This window comes from Electrona antarctica (genome assembly GCF_951216825.1).
Source record: "Electrona antarctica genome assembly, chromosome: 12".
Taxonomy (NCBI): domain Eukaryota; kingdom Metazoa; phylum Chordata; class Actinopteri; order Myctophiformes; family Myctophidae; genus Electrona; species Electrona antarctica.
The window spans coordinates 50,060,074-50,087,663 of record NC_136793.1 but is presented as its reverse complement, the minus strand read 5'-3'; the positions used below and the strand labels follow the sequence as shown (position 1 = coordinate 50,087,663).

Genomic DNA, 27,590 nt, shown 5'->3' with positions numbered 1-27,590 from the left:
TTTGTTTTTTTTACAATTTACTGCGATATAGAACTGATCCGTTACAAGTAAAAGTTCGGAATTCAAAATGTATACAGCCTACTTGAGTAAAAGTAGCCTACAAAAGGCATGAATATATACTTAAAGTATAGGCCTACCAAAAGTAGCCTACAAAGTATCCTACAAAGTAGGCTACTCAGAATGTCCCATTTCAAATTGAAATGTATCAATGAAAGCAATAAGGTACACCCGCACACTGTGTAGGCCTATCTGCTCGGCACAAGAGTAGCCTGTCACGGGGCAACCCGTGCCCTATAGACACTAGAAGACTCCACAATATAAAACTGATCATTACAAACGCACACTGCACAGCTGCTTCCATTAATTGACGGTCATCAAGCTCCTTGGAGGTGTGACTATGTGTAGCAGCATATACCCTTATCTGTGTTGCCTAATTCTATTGTAATTGTTTTGTGATTTATTTGATGCCTTGAAATACATTCAGAGTCTGTTAAGGAAATGTGTAATTGCATAGTTAGTCTATCTCATGGGTCATGTTTTACCTTGTTTGAGTAGATTGTCCAATTACTAATCATTGTGGGAGGGTCTCACCTGGTATATAAGGGAGGCTGGGAATGTTAAGGGGAGATTGCTCAGTTGGCTTGAGCCAGCAAAGAGACAACACCAAGGGAGAGCTGCCAGGGTCTTCAGGGAAGGCATAGCCTGTTTTTAGTGTCTTTAGTTCTTGGTTTGTTGTTTTTGTCTTTGTTAGTTAACAAGTGTTTATTTCTTACTTTTGGTTTTTGAAAGTGTATTGTGGCCAGTATTAGTTTTGCAGTATTTTGTTTTGCCTCAGACCCGGGCTGTGACAATCCATCATATGGGCTGTTCATCAGTTTTGGAGGTAAATAAATACAACAAAATATCTACATTCTTGGACTTAGTCTATTCTTGGAGCCTTGACCGCTCGGCAACTCTTACATAGCCTATTGTCTTATTTAATGAAGCAACGTTTCGGTCACTATAGGGACCTTCCTCAGGCCTACGCACCTGTGCATACGCCTGATTGCTAGGTGTGCGATAGTTTTCTCCTAAAATTGAAATGTATAAAAATCTTTTGAAATAAATAGCCGATCTACAAGCTCAGTGCTTGCAGATCGGCTATTTTCAAATGGCCGAAATGTGTAGGGCTGAAGTGGTTAATGTAGCCTATATGTTTTGTAATAATAATCAAAATATGTCGCTAGTAACTTTTAAAGTTGTAGCCTAGCAGAGTAGAAGTAAAAGTATGAAAATGTGACATAGGCCTACTAAATTAAAGCCCAAATAGGCTACATCAAAGTCAGAATTGTACTTAAGTACAATTTTAAGTACAATTTTGACTTGCACCACTGCAAACCATGCATGCAGTGTTGTTTTTGGCAGAACATTTTGATTTTAGTTTTAGTCGTAGTCTCATTTAGTTTTAGTCACATTTTAGTCACCTGGAATGTTTTAGTGTCTAGTTTTAGTTGACTAAAATGTCATAAGATTTTAGTGGACTAAATCTACAGTTGATTTAGTCGAATAAAATGTATTTTGGCGGGCCTTGATGCCTTCGTAATGACTGTTTTTTACAATTGCTGAAAATAGCAGATCTACAAGCTCACAACGTGTCGCGTTGTGAGCTTGTAGATCTGCTATTTTCAGCATGCAACCAAGTGTAAAATGACTTATACTGGATCTCTTGTCCACTATAGTCCCCTTCGTAGCATTTTAGTCTAGTTTTTAGCTGTTGACGAAATTGTCAATACATTTAGTCTTATAGTTTTAGTCATCATAGCTTAGTTTTCATTTAGTTTCCATTTAGGTAATCGTAGTGAAAAAAAGGTCGTCGACGAACATTTTTCGTCTTAGTTTTCGTCGACGACAAACAACACTGAAACCATGTCTTTTTTTCTTTCTTCCTCCAGCCCTCATGACCCCCACCACCCCCACCACCCCCACCACCACCTCCTCCACCACCACCAACACCAGCAGCCTCTCGCTTATTCCACCTGGCCGGAGGCCGGTTTCAGCAGCAGCAACGCCATGGTAGACGGGAGTGTAGTTGGGACGGTTGCAGGGCCTCCTCGTCCTCCTCCTCTGGCTCCACTCATGCCGTGGTTCGGACTCGGGGCGGCGGTGGGGGGGGAGATGATGCGCCGGGTCACGCTGACGCGCAGCCGGAGCCACGAGGGCCTGGGCTTCAGCATCCGCGGGGGCTCTGAGCACGGTGTGGGCATCTACGTGTCCCTGGTGGAGCCCGGCTCCTCGGCCCAGAGGGAGGGGCTGCGGGTCGGCGACCGGATAGCGGCGGTGAACGACACGCCGTTCGACGGAGTCACGCACATAGAGGCGGTCAAGGTATTGTGTGTGTGTGTGTGTGTGTGTGTGTGTGTGTGTGTGTGTGTGTGTGTGTGTGTGTGTGTGTGTGTGTGTGTGTGTGTGTGTGTGTGTGTGTGTGTGTGTGTGTGTGTGTGTGTGTGTGTGTGTGTGTGTGTGTGTGTGTGTGTGTGTGTGTGTGTGTTAATATGACACATTTCTTCCATGAATCCAACTCTTCTGCATCTGTGTTTATATATATCTCTGAGACAGCTATGTGCATGAAATGCCTCTGATGTTTGACCAGACCAGACCCCAAGTGGCCTTGTGGATATAGAGGGTGTCTGCCCCAGAAACCATGGGAGATCGGCGTTCGATCCCCGGCCGGGCCATATACCTAAGACTGTGAAAATGGGACCCAATGCCTCTCTGCTTGGCACTCAGCATAAATGGGTTGGATTGGGGGGGGGGGGGGGGGGGGAAATTAACTAATCAAATGATTCCCGAGTGGCTATGCGGCTCACCGCTCCAAGAGGTGGGTCAAATGCGGAGAACAAGATGTCACTGTGGTAACGTGTGTGACAAATAAATCGTACGACTTTGACTTTGAGCCATTGGACCGGTCTCCATGCACCCTAGTTGTATAGTAAACTGGACCTGAGTTGGCTCTGTATATAGTCTGTACCCCTCTTTGTCAAAAAAATAGCCGATCTACGAGTTTGCAGCTCTGCTATTTTTTGGGCTATAATGTAATGTTCCTCCCAGAATATATGGATGCTGGGGTTCAACTGTTTAGAAGGAGCGGTGTTGTCGGACTGTTAGTATGTCTAACCAACATACTGTATGCATATGCTAACGTATGCATATAACAACATTATATGCGGCACGCACGCACGCACGCACGCACGCACGCACGCACGCACGCACGCACGCACGCACGCACGCACGCACGCACGCACGCACGCACGCACGCACGCACGCACGCACGCACGCACGCACGCACGCACAGGCGGCCTTAGCTATGTTTCAATTGAAATGGGCCTCGGCGATGCAAAACAAGCGCTCCCTAAAACCCTGTCTCATACGCTCACCGAGAGGCCCCCTCTCTCGCCCCGTCTCTCTCGCTCACTCCGTTCCTTGCCTCTCTCTCATGCTGTTAAGTTACAACTTACACCTATTTCCTGTTAATAACCTGGTTATAGGCTAATCCAATCAAACCACTTATATACTTTTTATATTTTCTTTTCATGGTTTTAGTATCATGAGGAGATCATGCATTCACCCTGTGTGTCTGTCTGTCCGCCCACAGCTGATCTTGCACAGCTAATATATATATATATATATATATATGTCAGCATCAGCACCCTGACGGCAGGTTATCATACAGTATTTATTGTTGGGCAGTAGACAATCACAGTGCTCCTGTCTCTCTGGCTTGTGGGGTTTACTGGAACCAGCCAGCTGCAGACGTCTTCGCAAGCCAACTTTAAATGAACACCACAAAATATGAATTTACTACGCGAGGTGCCCGCAGTAGAGCGCAAAGCTCCACCAGGAGCCATATGCATTAATCATAATGACAGCGAGTATATGCTGTTAAATTTATACCTACAGCCATGAAAGAGCAGCGCGACATGTTGATTACATAATCTCCATTCTCTTCCTCCCATCATAGCCCGGCAGTCGAGGTGGACGGGTGGGAAATTGGGTATAGGGAGGGGGCTATAGTCTTATTGGCCTAAAATATTGTCTATTACATATATTCATGAATCCACTTCCTGACCGGCTGTCGGTATTGGGGAATTTGTTTTATAGGGGTTTCTTGTGACCCTACCATTAACATCCTATGGCAGGCAAAAATGTCAAAAATGTCAAACTTTCCTTATGCTTTAAGTAGCATGTAACTACTTGCTACTGTAACTACTTGCTACGTAACTACTACTAGCATTAGTTTTGCACAAAATACACTCCTTGGGCTAAAAACAGCCATAGCCACTTGCCCAAAATGTGCTGACCTCATCACATTTGTCATGACGTCTATGGCCGTTTTTAGCCCAAGGAATGTATTTTGTGCAAAACTAATGCTTGGAATGGATTCAGAATCATGAAACCCCCTAGTTTGACATGTCACATGCTACTTAAGGCATAAGGAAAGACATTTTTGACAATTTTGCCTGCCATATGGATGCTAATGAGAAAAGAATTGCCCAATAGTGACAGCCGGTCGGCAAGTGGATTCATGAATGAATGTACGTATATAGACAATATTTTAGGCTCTGTATAGTCTGTACGTCGTGGCACCGACCAGGCCTATACTTGGGAACGATGCAAGTTGGGTATAGCCAATACCTGCTATATCCGTTGTCATATAGCATATATCTTCTTCTTCTTCTTTTAGCTTTCCGGCAGACAGGACGCCCATCGGCGTATTGCTGCCTCCCACTATTTAGTTGTTGTCCTTGTCCTTTTTATATGGGGGCAGCGGTTGTGGAAAGTCTTAGTGCCGTGGTAAACGTCTGAAGAGTGCAAACTGTGAAAACTGGACTGACAAAGTAATCAAATGGCAGGTGTGGAGAATTCGGCAGTTGTAGGCTGGGGTTGCCATGGCAATCAATATTGGCTTAGGCAGAGCCTGGAAATTGGACAGGTACATGTGGGCTCATTTGGTCCACTGGCGGAGCCTGACCAGAGTTCTGGACAACTGTGTATCCCTGTGGTGGTGTGGAACGTGTGTGTGGAATCTGGGGCGAACGGTTCTCGCGTACAGACATACTGTACACACACACGTACGCACAGAGAGCCGGTGCATGTATTCTTGTAAGATATTCTACAATTGCGGTCCGGCCTGCTGTCAGCATGCACACGGGTGCATGTGTTTGGTCAGACGTACTAAACCCAACCCTATGAACTCACAGGAAGCCACAGGTTAGTTTTAACCTGCCACGCATGTCTGGAGCGGCGGTGTTGTCGGACTGTTAGTATGTCTAACCAACATACTGTATGCATATGCTAACGTATGCATATAACATGTATATGCGGCACGCACGCACGCGCGCACAGGCGGCCTTAGCTATGTTTCATTGGTTTCAATTGAAACGGGCCCTCGGCGATGCAAAACAAGCGCTCCCTAAAACCCTCACGCTCACCGAGAGGCCCCCTCTCTCGCCCCGTCTCTCTCTCGCTCACTCCGTTCCTTGCCTCTCTCTCATGCTGTTAAGTTACAACTTACACCTATTTCCTGTTAATAACCTGGGTAAAATGTGCAGCATTGGGAGGCAAAGGGAATAAGGCACTTTATTGTTGAAGGGGCGACAGGAATGCGGTGCTGTTGTTGCTGCGTAATTGTCGAGACTGAGTGATTCCTGCCGCGCCGATTTAAGCTGTCAGAACTATTTTGTCGAAGTTAAAATATGCCACAGACACTTTCCAACGAGAGGGAGATGCACAAGCAAGACGTTAATCTTAAAGGTGGACAGACCGTGGACACATGTACTGTATTAATGTTATGTTACCACTTGAACTGAAAGGAAACAATGATACAATGATTATTCATCACACAACGTGACTAATACTAGCCTCTTTTGCCTGAACTGTGCAGCTGATACAGCATTGTCATATTTAAAAGCGCAAAACTTATTACGTATAGCTTCTCTCAGCTCAAAGCTTCTATCAACAGAATAATTGTCGTAGACAATACAAACGTATGCTGCTGCTTCTCCAAAATATATCTCCTCTCCCACTGACATTTACACCAAGCTGTCTGTTCCTACTGTAATATAGAATGTGTAAAGGTACAACAAGCGTAACACTAAAGGTGGCCTTACACTATAGCCGATAATCGGGCTATACACCTGTCAGGTGTAAAAGAGCAACCTGGACACTCATGCATGAAGGAAGCATGAGTTCAAGTCCATTGCTCTCCCCAGGCTATAGCGGAGGGTGTAGAGCCCAGGATCACAATAGAAAATTGACACAGGGGTGAAAAACGGGTTACAAAATCGTGGGATAAAAAAGAATAAACAAACAAACAAAAAAAAACATTTTCTTCTACTTGGCTGCAATCCACACCCGTGTGAAGTGAGGGGCGCTAATATATTAAAGTCTAACTCATGTTGATTACAGTAGCGTGAAACTAGGGTGAATGCATGACCTGCTCCTAGTGGAGATAATAAACATGACAACATATTGCCAACGCCCCCAAACTACGACGGTCGTCATATCTGACAATCAGTTATTTGCAGCTATAGTGACACTAGGGACTTTAAGCAACGACTGTTTTCAGGACGGCTCCGCTACGCGGAAGTACGGCGACTATGACGCCCACGCCGTAGCTGTCAAAGTCGTTAAGCAAACAGCCTCCGGCGACGGCGACATTGGTTGCCATGGTGACGAGTCCATGCAGCATGTGTCAAACATAAACACATTATTATTTTTAAAACACCCCGTCGCGCGTCAGCTAACTTGCCGATATTGCTTAATTCTTACATGCGCTGGACATGTAAGTGGAAAGAGGAAGGTGCTGGAGAAATTGTGTTATTCTAAAACCGTTTTAATAAACATGGTTAATATGACATATATGGTATTAGTGTTATTTCTTCATTCAGAGCATGCCAACACATTACACAGCATAAGAGAGGTGATGGAGCAATCGGTGTAAATGTATGACCGCTATAATTTCAATAAACATCGTTATGACATGGCGTTGTATAGACACTACGTGGAAGTGTAGCTTCTGCCGTAGCAGAAAGGGCTGCGACGGAGAGCAGGTTTATGTATCGAGCACTGATCCATTTCCGGTTGCCGTAGCCGACTGCCGTATCCGTCGTTGCTTAAAGTCGCTATTGTCGTGCAAAGGAGTAGAAAACGAGCTTACCCTTTTCATATGTGGTTCTGCAGGCTGAAAAATGAGCTTGCATTTCGGACATGTTTATGAGAACATGTTCCTCCCCTGCAGTGCTGTTTTTGGCAGCAAATTTAGATTTTAGTTTTAGTCATAGTCGCTTTGACTAGTTTTAATTTAGTTTTAGTTACATTTTAGTCACCTGGAATGTTTTAGTGTTAGTCTAGTTTTAGTCGACTAAATGTCATACGATTTTAGTCGACAAAATGTATTTTGGCGGGCCTTGATGCCGTCGTAATGGCACTTTTACACTTGCTGAAAATAGCAGATCTACGTTGTGTGCTTGTAGATCTGCTATTTTCAGCATGCAACCAAGTGTAAAATGACTTACACTGGATCCCTTGTCCACTATAGTCCCTTCCTAACATTTTAGTCTAGTTTTTATCTGTTGACGAAATTGTCAATACATTTAGTCTTAGTTTTAGTCGTCATAGCTTAGTTTTCATGTAGTTTCCATTTAGTTTCCGTCAGTGAAAAAAGGTAGTCGACGGACATTTTTCGTCTTAGTTTTAGTCGACAGAAACAACACTGCTATAACACGGCTATAGTGACCATATATATATATATATATATATATATAGATAAACAGCTCTGCGATTTGAATCTGTGGTCTTCTTTGGCTTGTTATGTTATGTAAGATGGATATGTGGAGTGGAATCATGGTGGTGCTCTGCAGGCTGAAAGGAGAGGAGAGGACAGACGGTGGAATAGAGAATCGCAATTATGTTTGCATAATAATCGTTTCCAATGTGGAGAAAGGTCCATACATGTTTCAAAAATGGCAGATCTACAGCAAGCTTACAATGTCACTTCATAACTTGTAGATGAGCTATTTCCGCTATATTTTGTACATTTATTTTGTAAAGAAAACATTAAATGTATAACCCATTCTGAACGGGAACCCCTTTTGGTGTGTTAAGCAATATGTTATGCTTTAGCTGAGCTTTACAAGCTCATAGCGCAGCACCGAGTGCCACGCTACGAGCTTGTAGGTCTGCTATTTTTGAAAAATCCTGAAAATGTGGCGCAAATCTTTATATATATACACTTTCAGAGTGAACGTTTTTAGCTCAAATCTTTGCTTCTGGGAGGGTCCCTGGAACAATATATTTTCAGATGGGGGTCGGCGGGCAATTTCATAAATTTTTGGGGGTCCTTGACATGAAAATGTTTGAAAACCACTGACACAGAAACATAGGGTTTTTCAGAAAACTGTCAGGATTTAGAAGGCATTTGTAGAATCGTCCTCGGGTCTAAATAAAATGGGATGAGTAATTTGTCACATTATCACCCGCTTCAACTGTTATCAATGGACAAGACCGCAGTCCTGCATTGATAACAGTCGAAGCGGGTGATATTATCTGCCCTGTGCAATCTGTGATTACGAAGCCTAAAAGGAAATTGTAACGTTCCAATGTTCAATGCCACAAACACAATTCAATCGTTAATCACAATTATGTGTGTGACAATTAATAATGTCAACTTCAATATTTGTAATCGTGACAGCCCCATACTCACAAAAAGAGGGGCATGTTGAAATTCAAGCAGTCTCCTGGCAGGGGAATAAATAAGTTCCTCACTCACAATCTCACCATATTATTCAGAGAATGACTGTAAGAGTGGTGTGTTTTTTCCTCTTGTCACAGTCAGCGACAGCATCTATTTGATCTGTATTTGTGCTGGCTGTCCAGTGTCCACAGAGTCTTTCTGCTATTTGTCTTCTACTTGCCGTGTGTGTGTGTGTGTGTGTGTGTGTGTGTGTGTGTGTGTGTGTGTGTGTGTGTGTGTGTGTGTGTGTGTGTGTGTGTGTGTGTGTGTGTGTGTGTGTGTGTGTGTGTGTGTGTGTGTGTGTGTGTGTGTGTGTGTGTGTGTGTGTGTGTGTGTGTGTGTGTGTGTGTGTGTGTGTGTGTGTGTGTGTGTGTGTGTGTGTGTGTGTGTGTGTGTGTGTGTGTGTGTGTGTGTGTGTGTGTGTGTGTGTGTGTGTGTGTGTGTGTGTGTGTGTGTGTGTGTGTGTGTGTGTGTGTGTGTGTGTGTGTGTGTGTGTGTGTGTGTGTGTGTGTGTGTGTGTGTGTGTGTGTGTGTGTGGCAGACCTTGGGTGCCATCTAATTTAAGAGCAAATAAAGAGGCTTTTTCGTCAAGACATGAGCCTTGTTGAGAAAAGCAACTGGGACAAAATAAATAAACTAACGTTAGCCTATAACGCCCACTGACACTCTGTAATATGAGGGTGTCACTTGCTGAAAATAAGTTATTAGCTATTTTCAGTAATTAAGTGTCAATTGTTTTTATCTTCTGCGTTCTGTATTGTTTTTGTCTGCTATACACATCATCGTACCAGGCCATTCTTGGAAGAAAAAAAAAACTACAATGAAATTCAAATCAATAAAGACTTTATTAATTAATTAATTAATTTATTTATTTATTTCAAATAAACCCTTTGAGATGCACCATCTCTTTTTGAAGGCACCCCTCAGGAACTAAACATGGAAGATAACCAGCATTATTATTCATAGAACATGGCATGCTGTCTGGCTCTTTGTGTTTAGATGAGTCCTTGTTCTATTGTTCCACAAACTGACTTTTCCCAGACTGTGCAGACAGACAGACAGGCAGACAGACAGACATGTTTTCTACAGTGTCGTGACGTCTCAAGGTCGGTTGGATTACATTCATTGGGTGCCGCCATGGACATTCGGCTCAAGCGAATATAAGCAGTATAATGGCATCAAGACTTTGCTGCCATTAGCCGCTATTTGCAACACTAGATTTTTTTTTTAATAATGGGTTGAATCTAGAGTTGAAACACCCTCCATTGACAGCCCATGATCCAAATCGAATTTCCGATCTGCTTGTATTAAACTTTGATTGGTTGATTGAGTATGCAGAATGGTTACATTTCAAACGAAAGCACAAGTCAATACAAAAACTGTTACTTTGTGGACGAACCACGATTAAGACAGGGTCCACCTAACAACGTTAAACTCACCAACATTGCAGCTGTAAGGCAAGCTTGAATTATCCTCTATCGGCAAAGCGTTTGTTTCATAAAATCACCCGTGTGAAGTGAGTGGTGCAACTCCGTGGGGGGGGGGGGGGGGGGGGGGACCCACAGGAACGCACCCAGGGTGCCGGCCCGATTCTGACGAGCCTCCTTGCGTCCGAAACGGTTGAGAAATGACAGAGTTACCGTGTGGGGGTCCCTCTACTGTACTGTACTGTACTGTACTGGCACACCCGAAATCACCATATATACAGTTCATATGTGCGTGTGTGTGTGTGTTAGGTTGCGCACAGGTGGTGAAAAACAACCATGCTGTTTTCGTGCTCCACCCACCCAGCCAGCCACCCACACACATCACCATGCACCACTCAAAAATTCACCGTATATGAGCTACTTTCTGTTAAGAAAATCTGTGCAGGTGATACTGATAACTTTTCTAAGTGTTGGAGTTTGGAAGCACTCGATTTTATTAACCTAACGTGCTGCTGCTCACTGCATCATGTGCACATTTGAAACGGGTGGTAGTGGTACGCAGGAAAATAGCAGATCTACAAGCTCACAACGCGTCGCAGCGCGACGTGTTGTGTGCTTGTAGATCTGCTATTTTCAGCAAGTGTAAAAGTGCCATTACGACGGCATCAAGGCCCGCCAAAATACATTTTGTCGACTAAAATCTTATGACATTTAGTCGACTAGTGACTTCCAAAGAGTGACTTCCGATGATATTTACCAGAGCGTGGGCATAGATTATTCCATCATTCTGTCTATATTTAGTGTTGTAAATTAACACATAATGTAGTTGTTCCACTTCTTGCACTGTAGTGATTTCATGGCTCTCTCAACTCAATCCTATTTACTGCTCCATGGTAGAGCTGTTAATGAAGGTGTAAACTTTGAATGACTTAAAAAAACAACTTTGTTCATGTTTCAGGCACTATATGGCCATGAACCCTGGACGCGACATACCAAAGCCTACACGGGTTGTGCAGTCGACACGCTGCGATTGGCCAGTTGCTGTGATTGACAGCCTAAATCTAACCCTAACCTTAACCTCAGTAAAACTATACCTAAACCTAACCTTAACCTCAAGAAAACTATACATAAACCTAACCCTAACCTAACCTTAACCTCAGTAAACTTAACTTGCCGGGGGCGTGGTTATAAGCACAACCCGTGTAGGATATAGAGGGTATGAGCGTGACATCATCATCAAACCAGGAAGTTATGCAGGAATGCCTACTGGGTGGCTAAAAACTACTTTCTGGCCTTGACAGCCCATACATCCAAACAGAAAAGTCATATCTAATTGCATTAAACAATGTTAAACTCACTTTTCCTGTCACTTTGCCACTCGATTTGCCACTCACTTTATGCATGCGCATACCCTCTATAGCACCCTGGACAGCTCTGTTGTTTCAGGCCTGAAAACGTCAATTATAAAATCACACTTGTGTGAACTGAGGGGCGCCCAATGTGTTTGTATATCAGCCAGATGACGTCTTACGTTGTCATTCATTAGGATCACAGCTTAGGCAATTCACCCATTTGTCAGCCTTCTGATTGGTCCCTGACTGACTAACCAGCAGGCTCTTTCTAGACTATGCTTCTTATGGCATATTAGGCAGCTCCCGGCAGGATCCGCCAGGAGAAACTAGGCACAGCTGCAGGACATGAGACTAATTAATCAGAGCGACAGAGTGTGTGTGTGTGTGTGTGTGTGTGTGTGTGTGTGTGTGTGTGTGTGTGTGTGTGTGTGTGTGTGTGTGTGTGTGTGTGTGTGTGTGTGTGTGTGTGTGTGTGTGTGTGTGTGTGTGTGTGTGTGTGTGTGTGTGTGTGTGTGTGTGTGTGTGTGTGTGTGTGTGTGTGTGTGTGTGTGTGTGTGTGTGTGTGTGTGTGTGTGTGTGTGTGTGTGTGTGTGTGTGTGTGTGTGTGTGTGTGTGTGTGTGTGTGTGTGTGTCAATTTAACAAAGGTGCAGACGATCAGAAATCAGCAGAGAGTGAGGACGTTTTTTTTTCCCTCCCTGGATATAAAAACGTCTGGGTTTCCGAGGCTAGGCTCTTTCTGCCTTGTTCCGCCCTGGTTCCGCCATCATTTTTTGGAAAAAACTAAAAACAAACATGATATGCCCTGCACCACGCTGCACCTGTGATGGGTGCGAAGAGGGGCACAACTTATTGGCCTGTGGAGTACACTGACATAAATGTACATTCCCAGCCGATCTTGTAACTAGGTGACCATGCACTGCTCTGCTCTGATCAGCACAATATAGGACTGAATGTGAAGGCGATGTAACGGTCTGCAAATGTATGTTTTTTTTTTCTATTCTATTGTTGCTCTCCTAAATTGTCTAATATGTTGTCTAGTAGTTTCAGTTCCAGTTAATTGTGTAGCATACCAGTCCCTTAACACGGTGTTTCCCAACCTTTTTTGTCCCAGGGCACACTTTTCATAGCCTAAAAATCTCGGGGCACACCTAGATATACGGGGGGTGTGCATGTGTGTATGTATGTATATGTGTGTATGTATGTATATATATGTATATATATATATATATATATATATATAGTAAAACGTCTTTGATACCAAACACATTATACTTTTGACAGAGTAAAACTTCTTTGAACCCAATATACTTTTAAAAACACACATGACAGCACTCATCAAATAACTCAATATACAAAATATAGCACACACATGTTCAATTTGTCAATGCAAAGTAAATACTTCTTAATAAAAACATTTTTTTGCCACAATACAACCACTCAGTTCACACGGGTGTGATTTCTTTTTACATTTTGGGGAAAAAAATTGCTCTTTGCAATGTGAAATGCCACCGAATTTAAGGATTAATCCTTTTCCTTGTCTTTATTATGGGCCAACTTGTGAAAGCTACATGCTTTTATTGTGAAGGGTCTCAGTTCTTACAGCCTGCAAGCTCACAACCTACAAGCTCACAACACGTTGCGTCCGCAACGCGTTGTGAGCTTGTAGATCAACTATTTTCAGCATGGAACACATGTACGACGAAGAATAAATCAGGAATCACTGCGCTTCTGTGGAGGGAGGGATCATTGTTGGACGAACGAGGCGATCATGTATGGACAGTTGGACACATACGACATACCTCATCGACGCAAAAATAACAAGCAATTGGAATCTATTTTCCGTGGCACATTATAAACAAGTTTACTTTACCTCCTCAGTGTTTGGGTCGGGACATGTAGGACTGTATGTGTCTGCTGTCTGCGTGCATATGCGCGCTGCGCGCTCCAGTGAAATTGTGCGGATTGAGAAAGATTAGTTAATTTGTGTTGGATAAGGGCTTATTGGTGGGTTTTCCGCTAGATATTAATAAGGAGTGATTAGGGTGTGTTTTAGCGGGGGTTTCGCCTGGAAGGCTCACTCACTTTTGAACGAAGTTGAACGTGAGAAAGTGACGTTCACACACGCCAGAAATGAACGCGTTCACAATGACGTTCATCAGGCAGAAATACAGTACGTTCAGCCGAAATAGGAACGCGTTCGTGAACTATCGTTCTTTGAACGCGTTCCCGTACAGGTGATTAACATTCCTATGGCCGATGGTCGTTAGAGTCTATTGTTCCGTTGTTGTTGTTGTCGCACGAATCCTGCAGCTCAGTAGCTATTGCTTTCGGGGGAGGGTTAGTGTTATTTTCGGTCAAATCAGGCGGCACACCTGGACACATCAAACGGCACAGTAAAGTGCCGCGGCACACAGGTTGGGAAACACTGCCTTAACAGGCTGTTGTGTCCAAACTGCCTTTACTTTTGCCAAGTTGACTACACAGGTAGGAAGAGGTCAGAGGTGGGTCACTTCCGTCGCAGGTCATTCCGAAAATATAATAATGACTACTCTAAAATTAATTTATTGTAAAACAAAACATAAAAGAATTCAGATTTTTTTCCCACCCCCGGGCCACCCCCCTGCCCCCCCCCTGCCCCCCCATAAGCTCCGCCCCTGACGTCATGTGGCAGTCAAGTCTATGGAGCTTTTATGTTTGTCTTATTCATGCCTAATATGCTCTCAGTGTCACAGTCACAGACTTTTGTCATTCATTGTACAGTCTAGGTCTTGTATTTCTATGTATTGTTCCCTGGTCTAGTTTTCTTGGTTCTATGTTTGTTTGCTCCAGCTGTGTCTCATTATGTAATCAACCCTCATGTGTATATCAGTCTTGTTCCCCAGTCAGTCCTTGTTGAGTCATTGTATCCTGTTTCAGTCTGTTTTAAGTTGTTCATGTTCACCTGTCTTCTGAATTAAAACACCATTTCTTGGTTTTGAACACTACCATGCCTGGCTGTCCTGCCTTTGGGTCCTTACCTCACCTACACGTGACAATCAGAGTTACAGACCTGCATATGGGTCAATTTGGTTCAATTTGTACACTCAGAGTTACACACCTGTAAGGGTCCATTTGGTTTAATCGGTATGCTCTCAGAGTGACAGGGTCCATTTGGTTCAATTTGTACACTCAGAGTTTTAGAACCGTAAAGGTCCATTTAGTTCCATTTGTACGCTATTAGAGTTACAGACCTGTAACAGTCCATTTAGTTCCATTTGTACACTATTAGAGTTACAGACCTGTAAGGGTCAATTTTGACCCTGGTGGTCCCTGTCTGTCTGCTGTGTGGAGCCTGTCTGTCTGCTGTGTACAGCCTGTCTGTCTGCTGTGTACAGCCTGTCTGTCTGCTGTGTACAGCCTGTCTGTCTGCTGTGTACAGCCTGTCTGTCTGCTGTGTGGAGCCTGTCTGTCTGCTGTGTACAGCCTGTCTGTCTGCTGTGTGGAGCCTGTCTGTCTGCTGTGTGGAGCCTGTCTGTCTGCTGTGTACAGCCTGTCTGTCTGCTGTGCACAGCCTGTCTGTCTGCTGTATTAGAGCAACCCCAGCTCTGGCTATACAGTATATATAGCCTACTGTAAACACATGGCTTTGAGAAGTAGGGGGTTGGAAGTAAACAGTGATGTTTGTTTTCCTTTACTCCAGGAATTTAATTGGCAAACAAATGAATGATGGCTGTACATTTGAAACATAGTCTACTGGGCTCATTCCAACGCGTATCTATTCTACGTCCGAGCATAGACATGGTAACGCCCCGCCTGCCTCTGATTGGCCTACCGACACTGCCGGCCTTACCAGACTTTCCTCCGAGGTGGATATAGCTATATGCTGGATAGTCTGCCGCGAGCTTATACTCTGTGGTGGGAAATAAATAAATAATACAAGTACGATGACAGCTTGGCACACGCGACAGTAACCTTTGTTTTGTAGACAAAGAGGCGAACTAATATATTGTTTATGCCGTTTCTTTTACATGTGTACAGTGTAAACTTGAAACATTATTGTACTGTAAAAAGGTCTCTTTTCCCTTGATCTTTATCTTTTGTAATAGACAGTATTAGTTTACTATAATTAGATTAATACATGATAATCAACACTAACACTTTAATTTAGAACACACCCAAATCAAATCATACAAATACAGTACGAGTCAAGACATTGGAATTGTAAGACCCAAACGCAGAACACGGTCAGATGCAGAGCAGGTCAAATACGAAGGATCTGAAGACAGACACACTAAGGAATACACATAGAATACACTGGGATCACCAGGTGAACAAGAACTGGAACAGAACCATGACAACATTTACAAACTATCAGTCAATTGACTTATAGTTGACTTATAGTTAACCCATTTTGGACTGAGGTCGATTAAAAAAAAAGTTTCTATGTCAGTGGTGCTCAACCTTTTTCATGTCAAGGACCCCCAGAATTATCTCTATTGGGCCACGAACCCCCATCTCAAAATATGTAGTTCCAGGGACCCCCCAGAAGCAAATATTTTAGTTAAAAATGTTCGCTCTGAAATATATATTCAATGATTTGCGCCACATTTTAACGATATTTCAAAAATAGCAGACCTACAAGCTCGTAGCGCGCCATTCTGTGGCACGCTATGAGCTTGTAGATCTGCTATTTTTCAATAGCTAAATCATAACATAATGTTTAAAACACCAAAAGGGGTTCCCGCCAAAATGGGTTAAAGTAACTAAAACATTTGTGACTTTAAAGCAGCTATAACATGCATTTTAAAACAGTTTTTAATATTTAATATCATATATGTCCTTCAAACTTATTTCTAATGGTTTGAGACCTCAATCACCACTCTGATATAACCAGTCCATGGCATTTCTTTTTTTGCTTCTATAGCAGTTTTAGCTGCAGTACCACAATGTCCTGAGGTGGTGGGGGCGCTGATATTATTTAATATTTGAGTCATTATAATACTGATGCTAGATAAACACAGGCTTGTTTCCATTCCATGCCAGCTTGGAAAATCAACAATGGCGGACATTGTAAACAAAGTGGAAATGCAAATTTGGGGAGGAATTATACAAAGTAGGGTGACATTGATGACATCACAAATACGACCAAATCAGCTGAGTTGTTCCTGAGAGCAATTTCCATAAAAGCCCTAGATGATGAGAAATCCTGATTGTTCAAAATTGCATATTTGTGGGGATAGAAAAAACACGGGAGCTCAAAAAACACCAATTATTTTTGAAAAAGTTGAATTTTATGTTATACAGTAGGTCCTTTAACTAAAACTCTTTAACCTTGACTGACTTTAAGACCTCTTTTCATGTCTCTGGCCAAGAGAATAGGATTGGGATGGGGAGCAGGGGACAAAAGGGTTTATTGTGAGATCGATAACTCTAGCCTCACTGATTCCAGAGATCATGGCTCACTTCATCAGTATGCATTGCCCTGATCGTGCAATCAGAATCCTTCAAGGTGTCATTGTACAGTTGTGATTAGGCAATGTGGAACAATCAGTGGCGTAAATGGACTTTATTCTGCATTGGTTTTCAGATCAAAGGGGTGCGCGACTTTGAGTTTTTGAGGGGCGCTAGCCCCTCCTATAAACAGCTATAGTGTAGATTCTGTTTGAACACAAACATTAAACCATTTTGGGCGGGAACCCCTTTTGGTGTTTTAAACATTATGTTATAATTCAGCTATTGAAAAATAGCAGATCTACAAGCTCATAGTGGCGCGCTACGAGCTTGTAGGTGTGCTATTTTTGAAAAATCGTGAAAATATTTATTTCAGAAAACTGGAGGATTTAGAAGATTTTTTTTTTTTAATTTTGAGGTCAAGCCTAAATGGGTTAAATGCCATTGACAATGAATGGAGAATTTACATCATATATGTCTGAGCAAATCGGCTGTCGGTATGTCGGTGGAAACCTCTTGGCCAATAAGGGACCGGCACTATTATTGGTAACGTGACTAAGGTATGTTTCAAGGTCGGTGTCACGGGGCAGCCCGTGCCCTATACACATATACACTGATGGAGAACAATGCACATACCTAAACTACACATCCAATTAACTAACGTTGCCAGCCGGCTTGGAAGACTGTTGAAATGGACATGAGTGCATATTTTGTATTATTGGTAACTCTCAGTGAATGGTGGAAGAGAATAAGGCTTCACTCACACCTATACATCTAGCATACAACAATGTTGCATGGTAGATGTAAGCAAGTTGTAAGTGTCATGTCCGCCCCAATGCATTTCCAATGGAAGTCACATGGTTTGATACAACATTTCTGCCTACAAGCTGATGTATGTATGTATGTTGTATGTGTTTCGACTGCCCCCCTCCCCCTCATACAACACGTTTGTCTCTTCAAACCACGTGACTCCCATTGGAAATGAATTGCGAGCTTGCAACAGTCAACAAGTCTCATGCATCAGCTATACAACATTCTGTTGTGACAGTGTGAGTGAAGCCTAAGGGTGCACTCACACCTTTAATGCAATGTTCTGTGCTCGTTGGATGCATTTTGTGTTGTGTCATGGCCGCCCAATGCATTTCCAATGGAGGTCACATGGTTTGACACAACATTGTGTTGTATGAGGGGGAGGGGCACAGTCAAAACACAGCTGAAAGCCATACAACAGACCCCTCCCCCTATGTTGTGTCAAACCATGTGACCTCCATTGGAAATGCATTGGGCGGCCATGACACAACACAAAATGCATCCAACGAGCACAGAACATTGCATTAAAGGTGTGAGTGCACCCTAAGAGTACTGTGCATAGATTTTCACGGCATATATGTTTGTTGTCACTTGTCTTTAATTATGATTGTTTGGCACCTGGCTCTCCTGCAGTACTGGTGATCCTCTTGACTGAGTGGAGGAAGGTACCAAGTGCTATAGAGCAGGAGGGGTGTCTGTCTGGGTTATATGTTCTATTTATATTGATGTTGTGGTGCATGTAATGTATCTGAAAGGTATTTGAATTGGTTTAGTTAAACTAGGTAATTGTGTAAGTTAACTCATGGGCCGTGGTTTAGTTTAGTTTAGTTTATTTCGATCAATTCAACAGTCTAACATTACCTAAAATATTCACATTCTCTTATAGTTGATGGAAAAGGCATAGGCTGAAGCTCAAAGCGTATTGATGCCTATCCTTTGTACATGTCATATTTTCTCTAACATATTTTAAACTCGCATAATGAATAATCCCCCTATATAATTATTAAAACAAAATTACATTCACATTCCTTCCATTGTTCGTTAAAACGAACACATTATTATTCAGTTTTTGCCCTCGAAAATGCATTCTTATACCTTCAAACATGTATTATTTTCCTACATATATCACTCATACATGCATGCATGTACACCATACACATATATACACACATAGATCCATCACGTATCATGTCCGTATTTCTCCAAAAGCCACATCTTGTACCTTTTCTTAAATAGAATTAAATTATTGCACTGCTGGACAATCTCTGGTAAACCATTCCATAGCTTTACTCCACTGACAGATATGCACATGTATGCACATGTTGCTCCCTTCTTAGTTCATATCTCCCCTCCCTTTCCATGAACAATTTCAGAATATTTCCTGGTAGTAGTTTATGCCTTGCCTTGTAGATGATTTGTGCTGTTTTAAACTTTACTATGTCCATAAACTTCAATGTGTTAGACCTTATGATGAATAGTGTGTTTGTGTGATCATGGAAGCCTACCTTGTGGACTATTCTTAGTCCACAAGTTGAGTTAAGTGGGTTACCAATTACAGAACTGTTCCTTGGTATAGTCTTGCCTAGTATCAGAGGGAGGCTGCAGGGGCAGTGAGTCAGTTCAGTTTGGCTTGAGGCAACCAGAAGGTAACACCCAGGGAGAGCTGCTAGGGGGCCCGTCATTGCAGGGTTTATAGCCTACACAGTTTCTCAAGTTCTGGGTTTGTTTCCATAATTTGTTTTCAAGTGTTTTTCTATGTTGTCTTTTTGTAAGTTAGTCTTTAGTGTTTTGTTTTGTTCGAGGCCTTTTCCACTGTGAATAACCTGCATCGGGGAGAGATAAAACACCCTAAGGCCTCACTCACACCTATACATCTAGCATACAACAATGTTGCATGGTAGATGTAAGAAAGATGTAAGTGTCATGGCCGCCCCAATGCATTTCCAATGGAAGTCACATGGTTTGCCTACAAGCTGAAGTATATATGTTGTGTTTCGACTGCCCCCCTCCCCCTCATACAACACAATGTTGTGTCAAACCATGTGACCTCCATTGGAAATGCATTGGGCGGCCATGACACAACACAGCATTGATCCAACGAGCACAGAGAATTGCATTAACCGTGTGAGTGCACCCTAAGGCCTCACTCACACTGTTGCAACATGCATACAAACAAAAATGTTCGGTCAAACCATGTGACTTCCATTGGAAATGCATTGGGGCGGCCATTAAACACGGACAAGACACAAGACAAATGTTGTATGCATGTTGCAAAGGTGTGAGTGAGGCCTAAAAGGTATTGCTGGATGGGGGGGGGGGGGGGGCTTGCAGCATTTAGATGCCATTGGAACTATTTGTATTAGAACTTTTCATTCAAAGTCATAACACATTTTCACACCATTTATTTAAGATGCTGTCTTAGAATAGATGAAGACCTATTTGACAGTGCAGAAACAAACATCATTTCCTTATGTCGACCATCAGCTGGTCACAGACACAGCCTCTGCAGTACTCTAAGAGAAAGTGACTGCATGGAGTCTGTTTCATTTCTATCCAAAAGCCCTTGAATGATGGAATATGATTAAGGATTACTGTGATTATGGTAAACTCGCATATCACGCCCCCCTAGTGGCAAAAAATAAAACTTCTGGGAACTCAGATTACACATACCATAATTGACCTATATACTAAGCACCTCCCCAAACTGCTATGGTCCAATCACAGCTAAGCATAACATGGGTTAGACAAACCTCTCCACCGATAGTTTCCCTATAAGATAAAACATTGTTTTAAATTTTTTCCAATGCATATGGCAGGCCTTGTTGACGGATTTGGGAGAGATTTTGAAGGTCTGGTTCCAAAAATGAACCAGTATTTAATGTGTGAAATCCATGATATTTACATTGGAATGAATGAGCCTGGCTGGAAAGTGTCCAAGTGGAAGTGTCTAAGGGCGGGCCTCTCCCACTTGAATTCACTGAAGGAAAAAAAAAACATACAAAAAAAAAAGAAATAATAATCCGAATAATTTCGCGGACCCCCCCGGCTATGCGTCGCGGACCCCTTTGGGAACCGTGGGTTTACATAACCCAGCAACCCTAGGTAAATTACACCACTGGCAATAGTTCAAAGAGCTATCTGATAGCTCTTTGAACTATTGTTCCACCACTGTGCCTGCACCCCTATAAGAGTTTGAAAACCCTATTACATTTTCAGCCTCCAACTCGTTTTCAACTCTCTTTGCAATGTGTACACACAATTATTATTTTTTTGTTTTTTATCTCACAATCATGTTTGTTTTTACGTCTGGAGACTAATGTAGTGTACAAATTGTATTCTGCTTTAATTGTCTGCAGCAGTACCAGTATACAGAATAAACAATGCACCATCATAGATGTGAGGAAACCGTTACCCTTCACTTGAGATTTGACAGCCTTAAATCACTCCGAGGTATGTTGGCTCTGTACCTCCGGCTAACAGCCTTATGTCACTCATGGAGTACGTATAGCTCTGTATACCAACGGCTAACCCAGAGCTGCTGCTGCTGTTACTGGCCTGGATTGAAGCTGTCACTCTTATTCTATGATCTACCTGGTCAAAAGCCTTCAGTCACTGAGCTGTCATTCTCTTGTCCTATCAAACCCTTTCAACTTTGAAGCCCCCTTTTTCTTTGCTATCCGATGGCAGTCTCTCTCTCTCTTTCCCCCCACTAAATTCCCCCCTCCTCTCTCTCTATCTCTCTCTCTCTCCCTCTCCTCTCTCTCTCTCTCTCTCTCTTTGCATTTTTCTTATCTCTCCTCATGCCCACCACCTCTCCCTCTGTCAGCGCACTCTCTCTCTCGTTCTCTTTCTAACTTATCTTTTAGTCCCCTTTGCCAATCCTCTCTCTCACAGTCAACCCACTTTTATTTCTTTCTCTCTCCCTCTCCCTCTCTCTCTCTCGCCCTCTCTCGCCCTCTCTCTCTCTCGCCCTCTCTCTCTCTCTCTCTCTCTCTCCCTCTCTCTCTCTCAGTCAACCCACTTTTATTTATCTCTCTCTCTCTCTCTCTCTCTCTCTCTCTCTCTCTCTCTCTCTCTCCCTCTCTCTCAGTCAACCCACTTTTATTTCTCTCTCTCTCTCTCTCTCTCCCTCTCTCTCAGTCAACCCACTTTTATTTATCTCTCTCTCTCTCTCTCTCTCTCTCTCTCTCTCTCGCTCTCTCTCTCTCTCTCTCTCTCTCTCGCTCTCTCTCTCTCTCTCTCTCTCTCTGTCTGTGCCCTTGCTCTCTCACTCCCCGTAACCTCTCTCCCCGGAGACAGAACGTGTGTGCCTCTCATCCATCCAGAAACTCTCTCCAGAACTGTCTCTCGGTGGAGGAGATATGTATCAATGCTGTGTCCTCAGCACCACATCAAAACAAAATGGGTGTGGATATTGTTGGGGAAGCACACTCTCTGCATGTTTGCTCTGAAGCGGAGGCAGTGGGCTATTGATCTGCCTCGATTCAGGTGTGTGTGTGTGTGTGTGTGTGTGTGTGTGTGTGTGTGTGTGTGTGTGTGTGTATGTGTGCGTGCGTGCGTGCGTGTGCGCGCGCATGCGTGTGCGCCTGTCAATCTCCATATCTGTGTGCGTGACTGTAGTTCCTACGTGAGCGTGTCTGTCTCCATATCTTTCTCTGTGTGTCTGTCTGCATATCTTTCTCTCTGCATATCTTTCTCTCTGCATATCTTTCTCTCTGCATAATCTTTCTGTGCGTGCGTGCGTGCGTGCGTGCGTGCGTGCGTGCGTGCGTGCGTGCGTGCGTGCGTGCGTGCGTGCGCCTTGAAGCAGCGACTTAAAAAATGCGTTTATGAAGCATGCGTATACTGGTAGATTGCTCAACCTCAACACCTGCTGCTACTTGATCACATGATCATAGAGTACGGACGGCCCCGCCCATTAATTTCAATGAAGTTGCTCAGACGGCACATGAAGCCACAGAAGTATCCGGTACACTTTAAATGCGGAGGATCTGAGCACCGAGCATGGCCAGGTTCAACGTCAGCAACCAACCACACTGCATTTCGATGTTTGGCCTTCATTGGGTGATGGGTTCTGTACTTGGTCCCCCCCATTTATTTCCCTCTACACCAACTCTCTTTGCCTCGCCGATCTCTACAAGCTCACAATTACACGTTACACTAAAGCACTTTAATAATATAATATAAACAAGTTTGTATTATGTATTTGACTGCCTGTAGGCTATTAACTGATGAAAAAGTAGCCATTAGCAGTAATACAGAAAAACTCTTTGCCGAGGCCAGTAAAGAGTCATGACTACACTTACAGTATTTCCAGCAAATCCTGTACCTCAAAAGTATTAGATGAATTTAGTGAGGTGAATTTACCGGGAAGACACTAGGTTTAGGTTTCGGTTTATTTAGGTTATTTAGCATGTAGTACAAAAGATAGACAATACATATCAAAAAAACAAAAATACAATGCAAGGAAAGGAAGAAGCCAGCTGGCTTATTTGGAATCCTTTCCTGTATGAGGTCAATTGATTTAAAACAGATTCAAAGTTCAATTAAGAACAATACAAAAGTCTACAAGTCTACACTAGAGGATGTGATGAGGAGGAGTCTGTGCACACAATGAGACACAAGTTAATGAATGAGCTTCAAACCAATGACGTGGCAATAAGCAGATAGTGTGTGTACTGACTGACTGAGCCTCTACAGCAGGGGTTCTCAACGTTTTTGGCCGGGGACCCCCGGAAATGCTTTGGCAATGTCTCGGGACCCCCGCCCCGCCCCCTCCCGAAATTGACTGCTACAATAACCTTAAACCATTTTGGGCGGGAACCCCTTTTGGTGTTTTAAGCATTGTTATAATTTAGCTATTGAAAAATAGCAGATCTACAAGCTCATAGCGCGCCACCGAGTGGCGCGCTACGAGCTTGTAGGTCTGCTATTTTTGAAAAAAAGTGAAAATAAAATTTAAAAATAAATCTTTTTTTTTTTTTTTTTTTTTTTATAATTTGGGGACCCCCTAAAATAATTTGGCGACCCCCCGAGGGGTCGCCACCCACGGGTTGAGAACCCCTGCTATACAGGACGGAGCGCACCGCTGCACCATGCAGTACACATCCCTACCAACCATGGGATATATATATATATATCGTTCCCAGGAAGGCCAGCTGCTTCGTCAGCACATTTCCAGCACCCCGACAGAAGCACATGGCGCTGCAGAATGAAGCATGATCCACTAGCGTTGTGGTGCAGCGCACTAATCCTGTTGCTGTGTAATCAGGTTGCCTGCTGGCACACATACTGTATACAGTACGGTCCATGCGGCATGGCGCTGAGCAGGGACGGATTAACCCCCACGAGGGCCCCTGGGCCGGTGATATTTGCAGGGCCCCCATAGCGTGCGTGCGACATTTTCATGTTTTTATGCGTTTTTATCATCTTTTTACCTAAATTTAACAAAATCAACAGCCAATGGAGGGTCCCAGGAGCCCTTTTCAGGGCGTCAAACCTAGTACCTCACGGTCCAATTTCCCTGAAGGGCCCCTGAATGCCAAGGGCCCCTGGGCCACGGCCCCACTGGCCCAATGGCTAATTTGTCCCTGGCGCTGAGCTGTGCTGTTACATAGCCTCGCTCCTCCGTCCTCATTATTGCATATGCATGTCTCCCCCTGGCAGTGAAGAAGTTGCTGTCTCAGATGGTGTCCTTGGGATGACTTGTGGGTATAGTCCCTTTTTAACCCATTTAGACCCGAGGACGATTCTATACGAAGGTCTTCTAAATCCTGACAGTTTTCTGAAAAACCCTATGTTTCTCTATCAGTGGTTCTCAAACTATACTTCATGTCAAGGAGCCCCGGAATTATATGGATTTGACCGCCGACGACCCCCATCTGAAAATGTGCTGTTCCAGGGACCACATATTTGAGTTAAAAATGTTCACTCTGAAAGAATATATATATTCAAAGATTTGTGCCACATTTTCACGATTTTTCAAAAATAGCAGATCTACAAGCTTGTACCAAAAGGGGTTCCCGCCCAAAATGGGTTAAGTGGTCCAGATGGAGTGGGACAGATGATTCGGGTCACCCAGGCGTGCATTAGCCTTCCAGTGCGCCAAAGGCAAAGCTGTGCTTTGCATAAACATTCTCATGTTTATGTCATAACTGTTGAAGGCTTCTGTCTGCCTCCTGTTCCTGTTCTCTGCTTGTGTGAGAGGTTGAACCAAAGTAAAAAGATGTTGTTGTTTTTGTTGTTGAGGCCCCTCCTATATCCAGCTTCTGCATGTCTGTCCGCAAACGTCCTACACAAACATTAAATTCCCATTGACAATGCATGGAGAATTTTACGTCATGGTGTCTGAGCAAATGGACATAGTGTCTATTTTACATCATGCTTATGTATGATATCACCCCCTCACTTCACACGGGGGTGATATGTTTTTTGAGTGGTGCAAACCACTCCAACAACTGGCTTTGTACCCGTGTACCCGTGTTTGTTCGTACCAAAAAAACGAGCATGGTTGCTATGGTTAGCAACCAAAAAAACGAGCATGGTTGCTATGGTTAGTATGTGACGTCACTGACATCACAGATATTACGTCAGAGTGAATCAAGCTCTGTACAGTAACTATAACAATAAATGTGTAGTTGCACCACTCAGTTCACACGGGGGTGATTTTTTTAATGACAACCAGTATCCGACACACGACTGGTCCCCAAAAAGTGAACTTTGTTTCATAGAAATCTCTTTATATATTAGTTTAAACATGCACGTTTTTTTTCCACAGCAGAGTTTGTATTTCTTTGGATAAAGTTTCAGGCATGACATGTCAGGGTGAAAGGACAGGGAAGATGGGGAAAACGGAGAAAGATTCACACGCTGGATTTGAGCCCACGGGGTTGTAAAGCAGATCTGAGCCTTCGTTCCGCAGGATGCGTGCGACTTCTTCTGGTGACCCAGACATGTGTCATGTCTCAACTCATTTCCTGCTAAGGGCGTATTTGGACGGATTCAATTGCACAGGTGAAAGGAGCTGGCCTCATTAGGCCCACTGGCAGAGCCTGGCCCAGGTGAAAGGAGCTGGCCTCATTAGGCCCACTGGCAGAGCCTGGCCCAGGTGAAAGGAGCTGGCCTCATTAGGCCCACTGGCAGAGCCTGACCAGAGCCTTTTGTGGTGGTTCTGGAGAACCGTGGGTCCGACCCGACTCGATACCTGGCACACGCATTCCACACCCCCACAGGGGGTGCAGACTCCCTGTGGGGGTGTGGAACGCGTGTGTCGAATGTGAGGTCGGTGGGTCAAACGGTTCTCGAATTACGTGCATTACAACCGTACGCACGCAGAGCATTATATAGTAGATAATGCGATCCTGCATCGCAAATATTATATTTACCAGTTCTTGGAGTGTCTGTCGCTATGGGCTCTTTAGAGAGTACCCCGGAAACGATTGATTGTTACTTCCGGTTCATAAAATCAGCTGGTATAGCTCTTCAGAATAATACCTTGAATGAATGGTGGTCTATGGGCGGCAGTCTGCGGCTTTTTGTGACCACAAAGGAGCATTCAGTGATTTGGGTGATTTGGAAAAAACCCCGGTCTGCCCCGTTAACAAGATACTGTATATGCAGTGGGGGGGGGGTCACGCAACAGGCCAACAGCACATGCACCAAGGCCCGCCCCGCTCGATCCTGATTGGAGGAAGGCCCCCTATATCCTGATTGGATGAAGGCTTTCTCACCCACCACCAAAACCGAAACTAGGTTTTTTTTTACCCATGTGGTTCACTGGGGATAGGGAGGAATTCATTATATGGTCAGCACACTCTGTAGTAGGGATTATTATCACAAAAAGAATTAAGTGAAATCGCTGAATATACCTTTAAACGTCGGCACGGAACAAGTTAGGTTACGGGGTCAGATGGGTGGGCTGTGTGCATGTTATGATCAATACATTGATCCGGCTTTGATCAGTGGAACTAACGTGGAATACTTGAAGCTCCTATTTAGCAGTATCGCAATAAACACTCACCTTTCACGGTTTTAAAGAAATATAGATTTTAAAAAGACATTAATGTTATGTTTATATTATTAAAATCTTAGTGTTTTTTTGCCAATTATTTGGGAACAAATTTGCAATATCCTGACGGCCCACCATTGTGCCGTGGCCGGGCCTGCAAGTTGAGAATCCCTGCAGTACAATATTGTAGGCATTGAGTATTTAACACATTCAGGATGGGAACCCCTTTTGGTGTTTTAAGCATTACATTATACTTTAGCTGATCTGCTATTTTAGTGAAAAATAGCAGATCAGATCAGTGCCGCGCTACAAGCTTGTAGATATGCTATTTTTTGAAAAATCTTGAAAATGTGGCGCAAATCTTTGAATATGTCTTCTTTCAGAGCGAACGTTTTTTTAACACCCCGAGCGGCAAGGACGTTCTTTCAATTGGTAACGCCCAGCGCTCAGGACGGAGATTAATAAAAGGACGGAGATTTATTCATATCAAAACCGATCGCATCGCTCCACAGGCTGGGAGCGTCTGTTGCGCAACATTCGATGTTATTCCCCGGTTGGGACGGCCCATCGCGGTCGCGTCGCGTTAGAATTAATCATACCTCCCGTCAGTGGCGTGCACAGACATTTAGAGGGGCAGGTGCTCAAGTTAAAAAAGGGCACCTTGTGCAGCGCGTGGAACCGGCCGGTTGCCTTAATCCATTTTGGGTGGGAACCCCTTTTGGTGTTAGCATTATGTTATGCTTTAGCTATTGAAAAATAGCAGATCTACAAGCTCATAGCGCGCCACCGAGTG

At 43.6% G+C, this 27,590-nt stretch overlaps 1 protein-coding gene across 2 annotated transcripts in view; it reads left to right on the top strand.

The window, feature by feature from the left end:
- Positions 1–638: 638 nt before the first annotated feature.
- Positions 639–27,590, top strand: part of LOC306934687 (whirlin-like) — a 131,158-nt gene continuing 104,206 nt past the window's right edge. The window contains exons 1-2 of one of the 2 annotated variants that reach the window (XM_079517370.1): positions 639–727; positions 1,932–2,364. In XM_079517370.1, the coding sequence (XP_079373496.1) occupies positions 2,050–2,364 (315 nt within the window). In that variant the 5' untranslated portion in view covers positions 639–727; positions 1,932–2,049. Of the gene's footprint in view, positions 884–1,931; positions 2,365–27,590 lie in introns of both variants that reach the window. The other variant, XM_079517369.1, reaches the window with a different exon arrangement.